Raw genomic sequence first — 12984 nt, 5'->3', positions numbered from 1 at the left:
GGGCACCCTGCTCACACCATCCAGGAAACTCTCCATTGCCCTCTGTCTAATATTCATTTTCAGCTCTTCAGAGGCTGTTGTTTTCCAGGTCTTGAGGTCATACAACAGATAAAACTGGAAAAGCAACTTGGAACCGAATTGGGGAAGGGCCTTGAATGTCACGATAAGGAGTATGAATTTTTCTGGGTAGGCAATGGAGCCATTAGAGTTTTTTGTGCAGGGCAGTGAATGGTCAGACCTGTGGTTTAAGAAGATAACTTTGGCAAAGATGTGGATAGATTGGAGGAGGAAGAGACTGGAGCAGGTCATTAGTTAAGGTTATTATAATAGTCTAAGAAGAGGTGATGCGAGCTTGAACTAGGATAGTAGAAATGCCCACCAAATATATTGCAGAGATAGAATCAATTGAATTTGGCCACTAGTTGCTGGAGGGAGAGGGAGAGTAGAACAGAAGGAGAGGGAGAGGTCAAAGTGGCATTGAAGATTCTAGCATGGCTGACTACAAAAAATGGTAGTCTCATTACCATAAATAGCTAAATCAATCTTGAAGAACAGATAGTTGGGGTAGAGGGGGAAGAAAAGGATAATAATTTCTACCACTTTGAAAGATTTCATGTATCTGATCAATGTAATGACCAGTCATGTCTTCAGAGGACTAGTAGTACCTCCCACAGAAAGATAGTGGACTAAAGGTGCAGAATGAAATATAGATTGTCAGACATAGTCAATGTGGGTTTTTTTTTTCAGTTGGGATTTTTTGTTTGTTGTCTGCTTAACCCTACTTAGTTACAAGAGAAGATTCTATTGGGAATAGGAAGAATCATTGGGAAATTATAGCAATGTTAAAAAGGGCATCAAAAAATATTTTTAAAAGATAAGTTCCCCTTTGGACATATTCAATTTGAGGTGCTGTTATGACCTTCAGGGAGAGATATCCTGAAGGCAGATGGAAACGTGGGACTAGAGTTAGGGCTGGAAAAACAGCTTTGGAGCAATTTATATCGAGGCAATAGTCAAAGTTATGGGAATCAATGAGATCACCAAGGGAAAAGAAAGAGAAAATACTACAGGTGGTCAGGAAAGGGAAAAATAAATCATGGACAGAAATACTCGGAGAATGCTTCACAGAGCAGGTGAGATCTAGGCAAGGACATAAAAAAGGGTAGTGTATGGAAAGGCAGGAAAGAATGAGAAGGCAATCCAAGAACACAAAAAAATGCAAAGGCAGGAATGAGTATTACATGATTAGGAGGCAATAAAGAGAGCCTGGTCTGATTATAGCTGAGGGCTCACATTAGGGAAAAGTGGGAGGCAAAGTTGAATAACAAGAGTAGGGACATATTGTAAAGGAATGATGGTAGGGACATATTGTGAAGGGGTTTGGACTTGATCCCATAAACAAGCCAACCGAAGTGGTTATTATGAGCTCATATCATCTCAGGGAACCAAAGAGCCTTCCCCCAAATTATCCCAGCTCCCTCCTCCCTGTGAACTTGGTCATCAGCCCAAAAGACATGGCTGATGGCCAAGAGCTTCCCTCCAGCCACCCCACTCCCCCCCCCCCCCCCCCCCGCCTTCAGAGAAAATACTTTTCCCAGGATTTTCCTCAATGCCACCAGCTACTCTCATCCATCTCCACCCACTAGTTACTTACTCATGGTGACCACAAAATCATAGGATGCTAGACAGACCTGGAAGAGACCTTAGAGTATCTAAATTATCCTAGAAAGAAACGCAATGGTGGTGTAGTGTAAATAGCACTGGACTTTGAGCCAGGAGAGAAATGTGTTCAAATCCAGTCTCTGACGCTCACAAACACTGTGACCAAGAATAAGTCAGTCCATTAACTTTTCTGAGCTTCACTTTAATCATATGTGAAATGGAGATGGGAATACATCAATAATCTGTCTTATAGGGTTATTTTGAGGCTGAAAGGAGATGATGCATGTAAAATGCTTGGCAAACCTTAAAGCATCTTGATATAGTAAAAAGAGCCCTGGCAGAGAATGAGAGTTTAAATCCTGCTTACAAGTGGATAGAGTGCTGGACCTGGACTCGGGAAGATTCGTCTTCCTGAATTCAAGTCTGGCCTCAGTCACTTACTAGTGGTATGATCCTGGGCAAGTCATTTCACCCTGTTTGCCAGAGTTTCCTCATCTGTAAAACGAGCTCAAGAAGGAAATGGCAAAGTATTCCAGTATCTTTGCCAAGAAAACCCCAAACGGGGGGGGGGGGTGTCATGAAGAGTCAGACACGACTGAAATGGCTGAACTACAACAAATCTGATGCCTACTTCTTCTGTGACCTTGGATAACTCAGATAACTTCTCCCCAGCCTCAATTTCCTTATCTGTAAAATGATGGGGTTGGACTACAAGGCCTCTTGGGTCTCTTTTGCTTCTAGGTCTGTGCTTCTATGGTTATCTATTCCAACACCAAATTTTACAAATGAGTTAAGTCAAGTCAACAAGCTTATTAACAGCCAGGCATAGTGCCAATAAGTGCTGGGAATACAAATATAAGCAGAAAGATAGTCCCTGCCCTCAAGGAGTTTATGTTCTAATATAGGAAGACAACACATAAAAGGAAGCTGAAAAAGCATGTAAGGAGGTAGAAGGGTGATGTATCTCCCCCCAGCCCCCCAGGCAGCCAGAGTGGAAGAAGTCTAGAGAGTCAAGAGTGCAGCTTGGAGGGGAATATCACCATTTTACAAATGAGCAAACTGAGATTCAGAGAAGTTGTGACCTCCCCCTCCCGCAATCAAACAGATGCTAAGTGCCAAAGGCAGGATTCACACCCAAAGATTCATTTGCTAAAGTTCTCACAGCTAACAAGTGGCAGAACTCAGGTCTTCTGGTTCCTTGTTTGTTTGTTTTTTCCCCATCACATTACACCATACTTGCAAAGTACTGCAAACTCTAGCTCTCTCCCATCCCAACCCAAGTCTGGGTAACTGATGTATATGGTTTTGGAGGTAAGGAGGTGGCAGAGATTGTGCTCTCGGGGCCTCTGTGCTTCAGGGCTGTGGGAAAAGGCTGACCACCCCCACTGGAGCCCATGGAGGCAGAGCCAGAGAGAGAGCCCAGGCCCAGGAATGTGCTGACAGCAGCAGGAGCGGCTGCGGCACTTTAATCCCTAATCCGCTGTCAACAATCCAGGCTTTGTAACACACAACTGATCAGAACTGGCTGGAGCGGGCAGTTGGAAATGTGGCCCAAGCTGGAATCGACCAGGCCCTGGGAAGGGGCAGGGGGAGAGGAAGAAGGGGGTCAGGATGCTCATATTTAATATTTGCATAAGAATTTGGAGCTCCAGGGTTTGCCTCATTAAATATGTCATTTTGGGAGGCCTGGACTCTTTGCTTTGTTACCGACACTGGGGGCCGGCATCCTAACTATATTCCGAATAAAAGAATTTAAAATTGAAGAGTAGGGCAGGGAGGAGAGATTTTTGTGGTTATTTGTATGTACGTCCTCTACACTTCTAAAATGTAAGGTAGAGACTAGGTCTTATTCATCATTGTCTCTCTTGGGCCCCTAGAACGTAAGGGCGGGGGCGGGGGAGACGGCTGATGATGAGTTGAAACCTTTAGGAATCATCTCCATTCCTCAAACACCTACCTTTTTTCTCTGTGGCACTGATAGATAGCCTTGTTGGGGAAGCATCTGAGGCAGCATTTCGTAAAGTAGAATTGGCCTGGGAATTGGATGGGGAAAGCAAGGCGGGCTCAGGCATTCCCGTGAGGGTGGGTCCCCTCTGGGTCCTCCTCCCATCGCTGTAGGCTGCCTATATCAGCAGCCAGGCACCTCCCAATCTCTTTTACTGGGAACTGGGACCACTGGGAAGATGCCTGTGCAGGTGAGGGCCGGGCCCCCAGACTCCTGAGAATTAAATAACTTTAACTACAAGGTGATCCCTCCACCTCCCCACTCCCCGTTAGGACCTGAGCTATTGTGTGTGTGTGTGTGTGTGTGTGTGTGTGCGCGCGCGCCAGTATTTGCAGAGAGGCAATGTGGTGTCTCTAAAAGCGCTGGATTTGAAGACCGCTTCGAAAACTCTTTCCCTTACCCCTTCTGTGACCTTGAGCCACTCACTTCTCTCTGAACCTCAGTGTATCAGTAAAGTGGAAATTAGTTGCCCTACCTACGACATGGAAGTTGTGTGTGAGGATCAAATGATTTCTAAATGCGAGCTGTTGTCTGCCTTCTGTCAAACGAGGGAGGTGGGAACAACGCCAAGAGCCCTCCCAGCTCTCAGGTCTCACTGACCGCCAGCATGTGTGGGTCCCTATGCTAGAGGGGGGACCAAATGTCGCGGCGCGAAAGCTGCCTTTTGGGCTGCGTTTAGCAGCTCGCGTGCCTGGTGGCCCCAGCCGCCTCGGGGGAGGGGGAGGGGCAGCTGGGAAAGGCGGGCGGGGCAGCATTTGGTCCTTGCCCCGGGCTGCGGTCTGAGCCGGAGCGTGGGAACCGAGGCTCTGGCGAGGGGGCCGAGGCTGCAGCCAGGAGCGAAGGAGACGGGCCTGGCCAGCGGCTCGGGCGTCTGGGCGTCCGCTCGGACCTTCACCCCTCGGCGAAGGGGACAGGGAGGAGGGAGGCCTGGGCGCCGCCTCCTTTGACCCCGGGACCGTGGCCAGACTCAGCGAGTTGGGAGCCGTCTTGGTCTCGGCTCCGGCAGCTGCTCTGCCTGGGCCGCCCTCACTCCCACCCCCGACCCCCAGCCGCGTGAGAACCCGAGGCTAGGCCCGGGCTCGCAATTCGCAGGCCCACGCTAGAATTCGCGGGCATATGTCCCGCTGCCCTCCGCGCCGGACCAGGGGCCCGGCCGTTTGGCCGCCCCCGCCCCTGCCCCCTCCGGCCTGCCCCACCCCCCCCCGAGTCATTAGAGCGGGGAAGAGGCAGCAGGGGGTGAAGAAAGGGAGATCTGGGGGGCGGAGGAGGGCGGGGTGGAGGTGATCTCCTGGGAAAGGTCTTGTGCGCGTGGCTTGTGTGCGTGTCTGCGGGTCTGTGAAGCTGTTTGCAAGCGTATGTTGGGTGAGAGGGAGAACCTGAAAATGGGTCACAGCAATAATAATGTGACTTCCTAGGCGATCCACTCATTTAGATCGAAACCAGTGTATGACTTAAGGTTTTAAACGAGCTTTCTCAGGCTCAGACAAATTCCATGGCTTGCCAAGGCAACTTGGCAACTGATTGATACTTGTAGAGCCATTTTATCTTTTAGGAAGCACATCCATAATACCTCCTTACTTTGATTTAAAGCTTTCCTGTCGTTTCCATCATTACTGGTGTGTAATGTTGGTGACAGGTGTATTAGTATCCTTGATTCACACAAATGAGACAAATGAGGATGTGAAGGCTCAAAGGTTAAGTGAATCCAGGTCTGCCTAAGGGTCAGTGTTTTTTCCCAGTCTATTCCAATACCTGGGGCTTGGGAACAGAATCAAAAGGGAGATTAGCAGTGAAGGCTCTTTAAACTTGTAAAGCCTGATATTGTTATTCAACAAATAATATTTATTTAAATAATATTAAATATCATTTATTAAGTTAAATTATTTCATTAAATTTATTATTAAATGTTCAATATTAAATTAAGTATTAAATTAATAATTAATGAAAATTAAATTTATTATTTATAATTATAATGAATTTACTTTAGAAATTAAAATTTAAATATGAAATGATACATTTAAATAATAAATTCACTTTAAAAATCATCTGTAACAACTCTGTGAGGTAGGTTAAGTATCATTATACCTATATCTACAGATGAGGAAACTGAGGCCTGGAGAGGAGTAGGGTTGTAAAGAAAGTAAGAGACAAAGCTGGGAAACACCTGACTTCATTTTCATAGGATTATCAAAACATAGATCTAAGATCCTTTTGGGGAAAAAGTCATGACTTGGTGGCCAGTCTTTTGGTGATGAGTCTTTTCATCCTTTATTAGGCTAGTCTTTCAATGAGAGTCCATTGACAAGCTCATCCAGGGCCATCTCCAGACAGTCTTGATCTATATCTTGCCACCGTACCCAGATGGCTCCAGAGGAGAGAGTGAAGCTGGTGACTTTGCACAGCCCTCCCTCACTTAAATCCAATTCATTTGCAAGTCCTGACATCTCCTTCTCGATGTCATGGTCCTCTCAGGGAATGAAAGAGAAAAACAAACCACAACATTGACCAGGTCCATAAGCAAAGCCTTTCTATCTTTGTAGTACGAGCTAGAATTTGTCCTCCACTGGTGGAACCTTCAACAACCTGGGTCACTTCCATGCCATGGCCAGTAATTGGAAGAGGACTTTAGTGGAAGCAGGTACACACACCTATCCACATAAGTATAGTATAGTATAGGGAGAATGTGAGATGTTTGTCATATATCAAACGCCTAGCAAATGGTGTGCCCTTTAAAAATGTTTGTTGAATGCATGAATGAATGGAGGTCTTTGCCACTTGCCCCAGCTGTTTGAGCTTTCTTCAATAAGGTTACTTTACATCTACTCTATGTGTGTTGTCTGCTCCATCAGAATGTAAGCTTCTAAAGGGCCAAAGCTGTTTTTGTCCTTCTTTCCCATCAGATACTTATTACTGGTATATCATAATCACTTGTAGATGCTTATTGATTGTTGATGGAGTGATTGGAGGATGAAAAGGAGGACCCCTGTCTCTACCCCCCACTCTCTTTCCATTCACAGTTTGAAGCCTTTTGCTCAGGGGGCCTGGTCCCAGGCTGGAGTCTGATCGTCCAGGGTCAGTCCAACTCCAAAGATGATGAGTAAGAGAAACTTCTTTCCTCATGCCTTTCTCTTCCACCTCTCAGAGAACGCCCAATAGAAAACGGAAGACAATGGCTGGGGGCCAAGTCCTGCCATTGCAGATTGGGGGTGTCTTTGGGAGGACATCAGTTATGCCTCAGGACTGAACCAATTATGGGGTCTAAAAGGGTCTAAGGGATTAAGGGAGTGGGGAAGGATAATGGGGTCAAATGCCTGCCACTCTGTAGTTTCTTTCGTTTCTTATAGGTTTGAAATAAACTTCCTCTCTGAGTCAGGTGAAATCGCTTTCCACTTCAAACCTCGATTCTCCAATGGCACCTTGATCTTCAACTCCTTCCAGGGCAGTCGTTGGGGTGAAGAGGAAGTTTACAACGTCTTCCCTCTGGAGCTAAAGGAACCATTCGAGGTAGAAAGAGGCTCTCTCCCTCCCTATGAAGCAGAATGGGGTTTGGATAGACAAAGATGGTTTTTCAGAGATTTAACAGTCCAATTCAAAATCCCACAGAATATGTATGGCTGAGTCCTCTCAACGCCAGCTGGTGGGCAGGAGGGGAGCCCAGAGACAGACTTTAGGGTAGGAATTCAGTAATAATCACTCGAATTTCTCCCTTAAAACCTGTAAAGTGAGTGGTACAGCAATTGTCATCCTCACGAGGCTCAGCATGTTAAAGCAATTTTCCCATACTTACACCACTTGCTAAGTGGCGGAACCTGAGATCAAACATAAGCTCAGCCCATTCCCCTCTATATCATGCTCTTCTCTCTAAATAGTTATCTACAGTATACATAGTGGAAAGATATTGCTATAGTGTCATTCAGTGTGCTTGGAAGTCTTTCCCTTATCGTCTTCCTCTTCATATCTTAGAGGCCATTTTTTCTTCCTACCTCCTGATGCTAGAAAGGCTTTATATACTCTATACCAAGTATATCAGTATATACTATGGTATCTCTACTCTTATCTTGGTAGGTAAAACTGACATCTGTCTCTCAGTGCCCAAATTGTGGGTAATTAATTAGGTGAAGTTAGCCCGGGAAGATTTCAAGGGTGTTTATGTGCTAATGGATGGGAGATCTAAAAGTCTGGCGACCTTCTGATGGTTGATTACTGTCTTGCCCTTCACCCTGGGTTCAGTCCCTTGACCTCCTGGTGCCTTGGTCTCCCTGTTTGTGAAATCAAACACTTAATAGCTGTGTGACTGGGTACCTGTCCTATGAGGAGAGGACCAACCAGGAGGTTCTAATCTTATTCATTGTCATCAACCGACATTTATGGAACCCCCGCTATAATTATGTACAATACTGCGTTAAAGCACTAGGGATTATTATTGTTGTTGTTCAGTCACGTCAGTTCTACATGACCCCATGGACTTTTCTCCATGGAATTTTCTTGGCAAAGATCCTGGAGTGGCTTACTTTTTTCTTCTCCAGTGTGCCCCCTGAAGCAAACAGGAGTTAAGTGACTTGCCCAAGGTCACACAGCTAGAGAGTGTCTGCAGCAGGATTTGAACTCAGATCTTCCTGACCCCAAGCCTGCTGCTCTATCCACTGTACCACCTAGGGGCCCCTGATGCATTGGGGATACGAAGAAGTAAAAGACATCCTTTGTCTCAAGGATCTTCTAGTCTCATTTCATTGTTGTTTTGGTTGGGAATCTGTGATTTATTGGTATAGGGAATTCCTCTCCTTGAATCCTCCTCTCCAGAAAATCCCTCTACTAGTGTAGATTGACAGCTGTTCTGCAATTTGAAAGGCCAGTATTCATCAGAGGCAGGATTTGAACCCAAGTCTTCTAGATTCCAAGGATAGTCATCTATCCATTATACTATGGTCTAGTTGGGGAAAGGTAGCATTTGTTTATGCATGCATTCATTCAACTAGCATTTTTAAAGCCCCCACTGAGTGAGCAGTGCTAGCTTATCAATAAGAGATAAGATTGTTGGGGTAGGGAGGGGATAGACTTTTGCTGGTAGGGGCCTGCACTGAACTACCTGTCTTTCAGATTGAAATCTTTTCAGATTCAGAGTATTTCCATGTCTTCATTCAAGAGAACAAGGTGGCACAGTATGAGCACCGTCTGAAGCCACTGGCCTCCATCACCAAGGTGCAAGTGTTGAATGACCTCAGATTCCCATTGGTGGAGCTTTCCAAGAAGCGCCTCTATCTGGGGTAAAGGAGACGCGTCGTTGCCTCAGTCATCAGGATAGAGTACTCATGGTCTCATAGACCTAAAACTGGAGGGAACCTAAGAGGACCACTAGTCTAAACCCCATCCCTTTACAGACAAGGAAACCAAAGCCAAGAAGGTTTTAAGTGATTTGCCCAAGGACACATTGGCAGAATTCTTTCCACTGCACTACCCTGCTTCCACATATCCAAGGCAGTTTTGCCCTCAATTCCTCTGACCCCAATGTCCAATGTCCATACTCTTTCTACTGTATAACATACCAGATTTGATAGGAACCTGTTGAGGTTATCCTGCCCAGCCCATCCAGACCTAGGAGGGCATTTGAAAGATCCTGGATTACCTGTGTCATTAAGTTGAAGTACCAGCTGCACCAGCATCAATACCAGCTCAGTAGCACAGTCATCATAATCCCTGACCTTTACAGGGGGTGAGAAGACTAAGCGTCCGTTATGGTACTGTACTAAGCCTTTGCAAATACAATAATACTTTTGGTGTTCAGTTGTTTTCAGTCATAACAAACTCTTCATGACCCCATTTGGGGATTTTCTTGGCAAAGATACTAGAGTAGTTTGCCATTTCCTTCTCCAGCTCATTTTACAGATGAAGAAACTGAGGCAAACAGGGTGAAGTGACTTGCCCAAGATCACACAGCTAGTAAGTGTCTGAGGCCAGGTATGAATTCAAGAAAATAAGTCTTCCTGACTCTAGGCCTGACACTGTATCCACTTTGCCACCCAGCTGCCCTATAATAATAATAATAATAATAATAGCTAATATTCAAATAACGCTTATTGAGTGCCAGACACTATGCTGAGCACTTTACAATTATTACCTCATTTAATCTTTACAATTCTGAGAGGTAGGTGAGGAAACTGAGGCAGAGGTTAAGTGACCTGCCATGTGTTACACAGCTAATAACTGTATTTGAACTCAGGTCTTCTTGATACCAGGTCCAGCACTCTATCCATCTAACTGCTTCTAGGCTTTATATAGTACTTTCCAGTTTACAAAGTATCATCACATACCTCACTGGCTCTTCACAACAACCTTTGAGAAAGACAGTGAATGTACGTGTGTGTGGAGGGTGTCATTATCCCCATTTTACAGGTAAGGAAACTGAGGCCCAGAGAGGCTAAGCTATGTGTGCCATTTGCCCAAGATCAAATAGCTAGTAAACAATGATAGAGCTGAGACTAGGGTTGGGGCTTCCTGAGCTGGCCCACTGCTCTTTGGACTCTATGGACTCCCATCTTGGGAACCCCTTGGGCCTGAGCATATCTAGTTTTCTCCAATTCCCCTTTCCTTAGAAAACTATGAGGACAGTGGGGCTGACTGTAAAGTTTATACCTTTTGACATCCACAGAGATGGGAGGCTCTAACCTGCTGCTGAAAATCACTGGTGTTGGAAAGAGATTCAAGCCCTAACCATGCCGAGAGATCTCCAAGGATGCCAGGGAGCAGCAGTGCCCACCAGAGACAGATGTGTGTGTTTGTGTGAGTGTGTGAGTGCTTTTCTTGACAGGAGAGGCACTTTAGCCCATTGGCTTCACCAATAAAAACTGAAACAACTCCTGGGAAAGTGGGTGGTGAGCTGTTATGGGGTGAGGGAGGGCAGAGGAAGGATGGGGATGGTCAGCTGGGTGAGGAATTCCACTCCTTGGAGTCTTTGATCCTCACCCCCTTAGAACACAGCTTCTGCCTTTTTTTTTTAACTCTGCCTTGGGGGATGGAAGGGGAGCAGCACCATTCTGAGCCCTGGGAAACACTGCCTAGTCACCTGGTCTCCTGGGAAAAGATCTGTCTAGCTCATCACTCAAACATTTATGGACCCCTCACCCGGCAGAAGGACTCCACTGCTGAACTTCTAAAAATTTGGAAGAGATGAACCTCACAGAGTGTTTTAACATTCACAAATACTCTACATATGTGGTTTTATTATTTGAGCCTAATACCAACACTGTGAGGTACATAGAACAAGTACTATTATACCCATCTTACAGATGGGAAATCGAATCTCATGAAGGTAAAGTGACTTGGTGAGGGTCCCAAATAGCCAGAGCTGACTCCAAATCCTGTGTAACTATTCACTACATGAAGTAAATACATAGTACAAAACGTGTTTTATCCCTGTTGACCCAGGCCACTACTACATAGGAAAATAGATTTAGAGCTGAAAGAAACTCTGGACACCATCAAGACCAGCATTCTCATCTTACAGATGAGGAAACTGAGGTGCAGAGAGATGCCATGGGTCACACAGCTAATAAGTTAATGAGGCAGAATGCAAACCCAGGTTTTCCCGACCCCCAAGTTGAGCACTCTGTCTACTATTCCACATAAGATTTAGAAAAAGGTGGGTCCCTCAAGTAGTAAGGTTGGTAAGTGCCAGGGTCATGATTCCAACTCAAGGCTTCTGACTCCAAAATCATTTCAAATTCCCACACTGGTCTCCTCAACAGGGACTTGACAGATAGCCTGGTCTTTTATGAAACACATTTAAACCCTGTTGGTGGGAGGTTTAATTCCTACAAAGGTTACCACAGGTGGCTTATCTCACTCTTTTTTAAATAGTTTTTTATTTTTTTCCAATTACATGTAAAGACAAATTTTAACATTTTAAAAAAAATTTGAGTTACAAATTTTCTCCCCCCCCCAGTAAGCAATTTGATATAGGTAATATTTGTGCAATCATGTAAAATGTATTTCCATATTAGTCATGTTGTAAAAGAAGTAACAGACCAGAGAGGAAAAAAACATGAAAAAAAAATAAAGTGAAAATAGCATGCTTTGATCTGCAGTCAGACTCCATCAGTTCTTTCTCTGGACATGGACAGCATATTTCATCATATCTCATTCTTTTTATATTGGTCCCTAATAGCTTTAGTTTCAGCAGGTGACATGTTATGACCTTGTCTTCATATCTCTCCCCTCACCAAAAAATTTGGGGGGTTGTCCCCTGAAGCCCCAGATGTCCGACTGAGTGCAATGAAATTTTGGAAAAGAGAAGACAGTGTGGCACAGTGGACAGCACTGATAAATAATGCTAAATATTACAAGAGAAATCAGAGACCATATGTGTTAAATGCCAGATAAATGGAAGAGACAGTAAATGCTTCCAGTACTCAGATGAGGAGATTAGGGAAAACTTCACAGGAAAGATGGCACTTGAGCTGGACCTCAAGGATGGGTAAAAGCTAGCTAGGTAGAAGGCAGGTGGGAGTGGGAAAGGCAAGGTAGACATCCCCTATCTTCTTTATCTTCAGGGTAAAACAGAAACTCCTCAGCTTGGCATTTAAAGTCCCTCATTGTATGGCTTCTAGTCCACCTTCTTAGGCTTCCTGGACATTATTCCCTTCTAAGCACTCTATTTTCCAGCAAAAAGCGTCCTACTCTCAGTTTCTGGAACACCTTACAAAGTTGTTGTTCATCTTCATTTTCGAAGAGGACCAATGACATCACTGGTGATGTCTTGACTTGTTCATGAATTAGATTTAAGTGAGGCAGAGTTGCACAAAGTTATCAGCTTCACTCTCTCTTTCTGAGTCATCAAAGCTCAGTGGCAGGACAAAAGTCAGGGCACCTGGCAATCCCAGTATGCTCCTGGAATGTAGCACTCCTCTCATCTGTGTATTTTTGCTCAGGTATCTTCCATGTCTGGAATACACTCCCTCTTACTTCCAACCGTTAAAATTGTTAGCTTCCTTGAAAGCTCAGTTCATGTAAATTAAGGGCTGGATTGAGTCAAACAAGCCTGGGTTCAAATCCCACCTTGAAAATTTACCTTACAGTGGAACCCTGGGCAAGTCATTTGACTTCTCTCAGCCTCAGTTTCCTCATCTGTAAGACAGGAATAATCATAGCATCTACTTTACAAGGATCAAATGAAATAAAATGTCAGTTGCTTTGAAAACCTTAAAGTCCAAAATAAATATTAGTTACTATTATTTTCTACACGATGCCTTTCCTGATCACTTCCTTGTTAGTGTTTTCACCTTCCTCAGGTTATCGTGTATGTTCTTTTTTTTTCCCCTCAA

The 12984-nt window shown here is 44.8% G+C and overlaps 1 protein-coding gene across 1 annotated transcript; it reads left to right on the top strand.

Annotated features, from left to right (window-relative positions):
* Positions 1 to 3845: 3845 nt before the first annotated feature.
* On the top strand, positions 3846 to 11741 carry GRIFIN (galectin-related inter-fiber protein). The gene is made up of 6 exons (XM_078151738.1): positions 3846 to 3857; positions 4347 to 4720; positions 6627 to 6764; positions 7012 to 7171; positions 8765 to 8931; positions 10314 to 11741. Exons 1-6 carry the CDS (start codon positions 3846 to 3848, stop codon positions 10327 to 10329), a joined length of 867 nt encoding a protein of 288 aa, XP_078007864.1. The 3' UTR covers positions 10330 to 11741.
* The last annotated feature ends 1243 nt before the right edge of the window (positions 11742 to 12984 follow it).

This window comes from Phascolarctos cinereus, unplaced genomic scaffold, assembly GCF_003287225.1.
Source record: "Phascolarctos cinereus isolate Bilbo 61053 unplaced genomic scaffold, phaCin_HiC Scaffold_4;HRSCAF=312, whole genome shotgun sequence".
NCBI classification, from domain to species: domain Eukaryota; kingdom Metazoa; phylum Chordata; class Mammalia; order Diprotodontia; family Phascolarctidae; genus Phascolarctos; species Phascolarctos cinereus.
The sequence above is the reverse complement of the archived record's forward strand: the minus strand, read 5'-3'. Positions and strand labels throughout refer to the sequence as shown.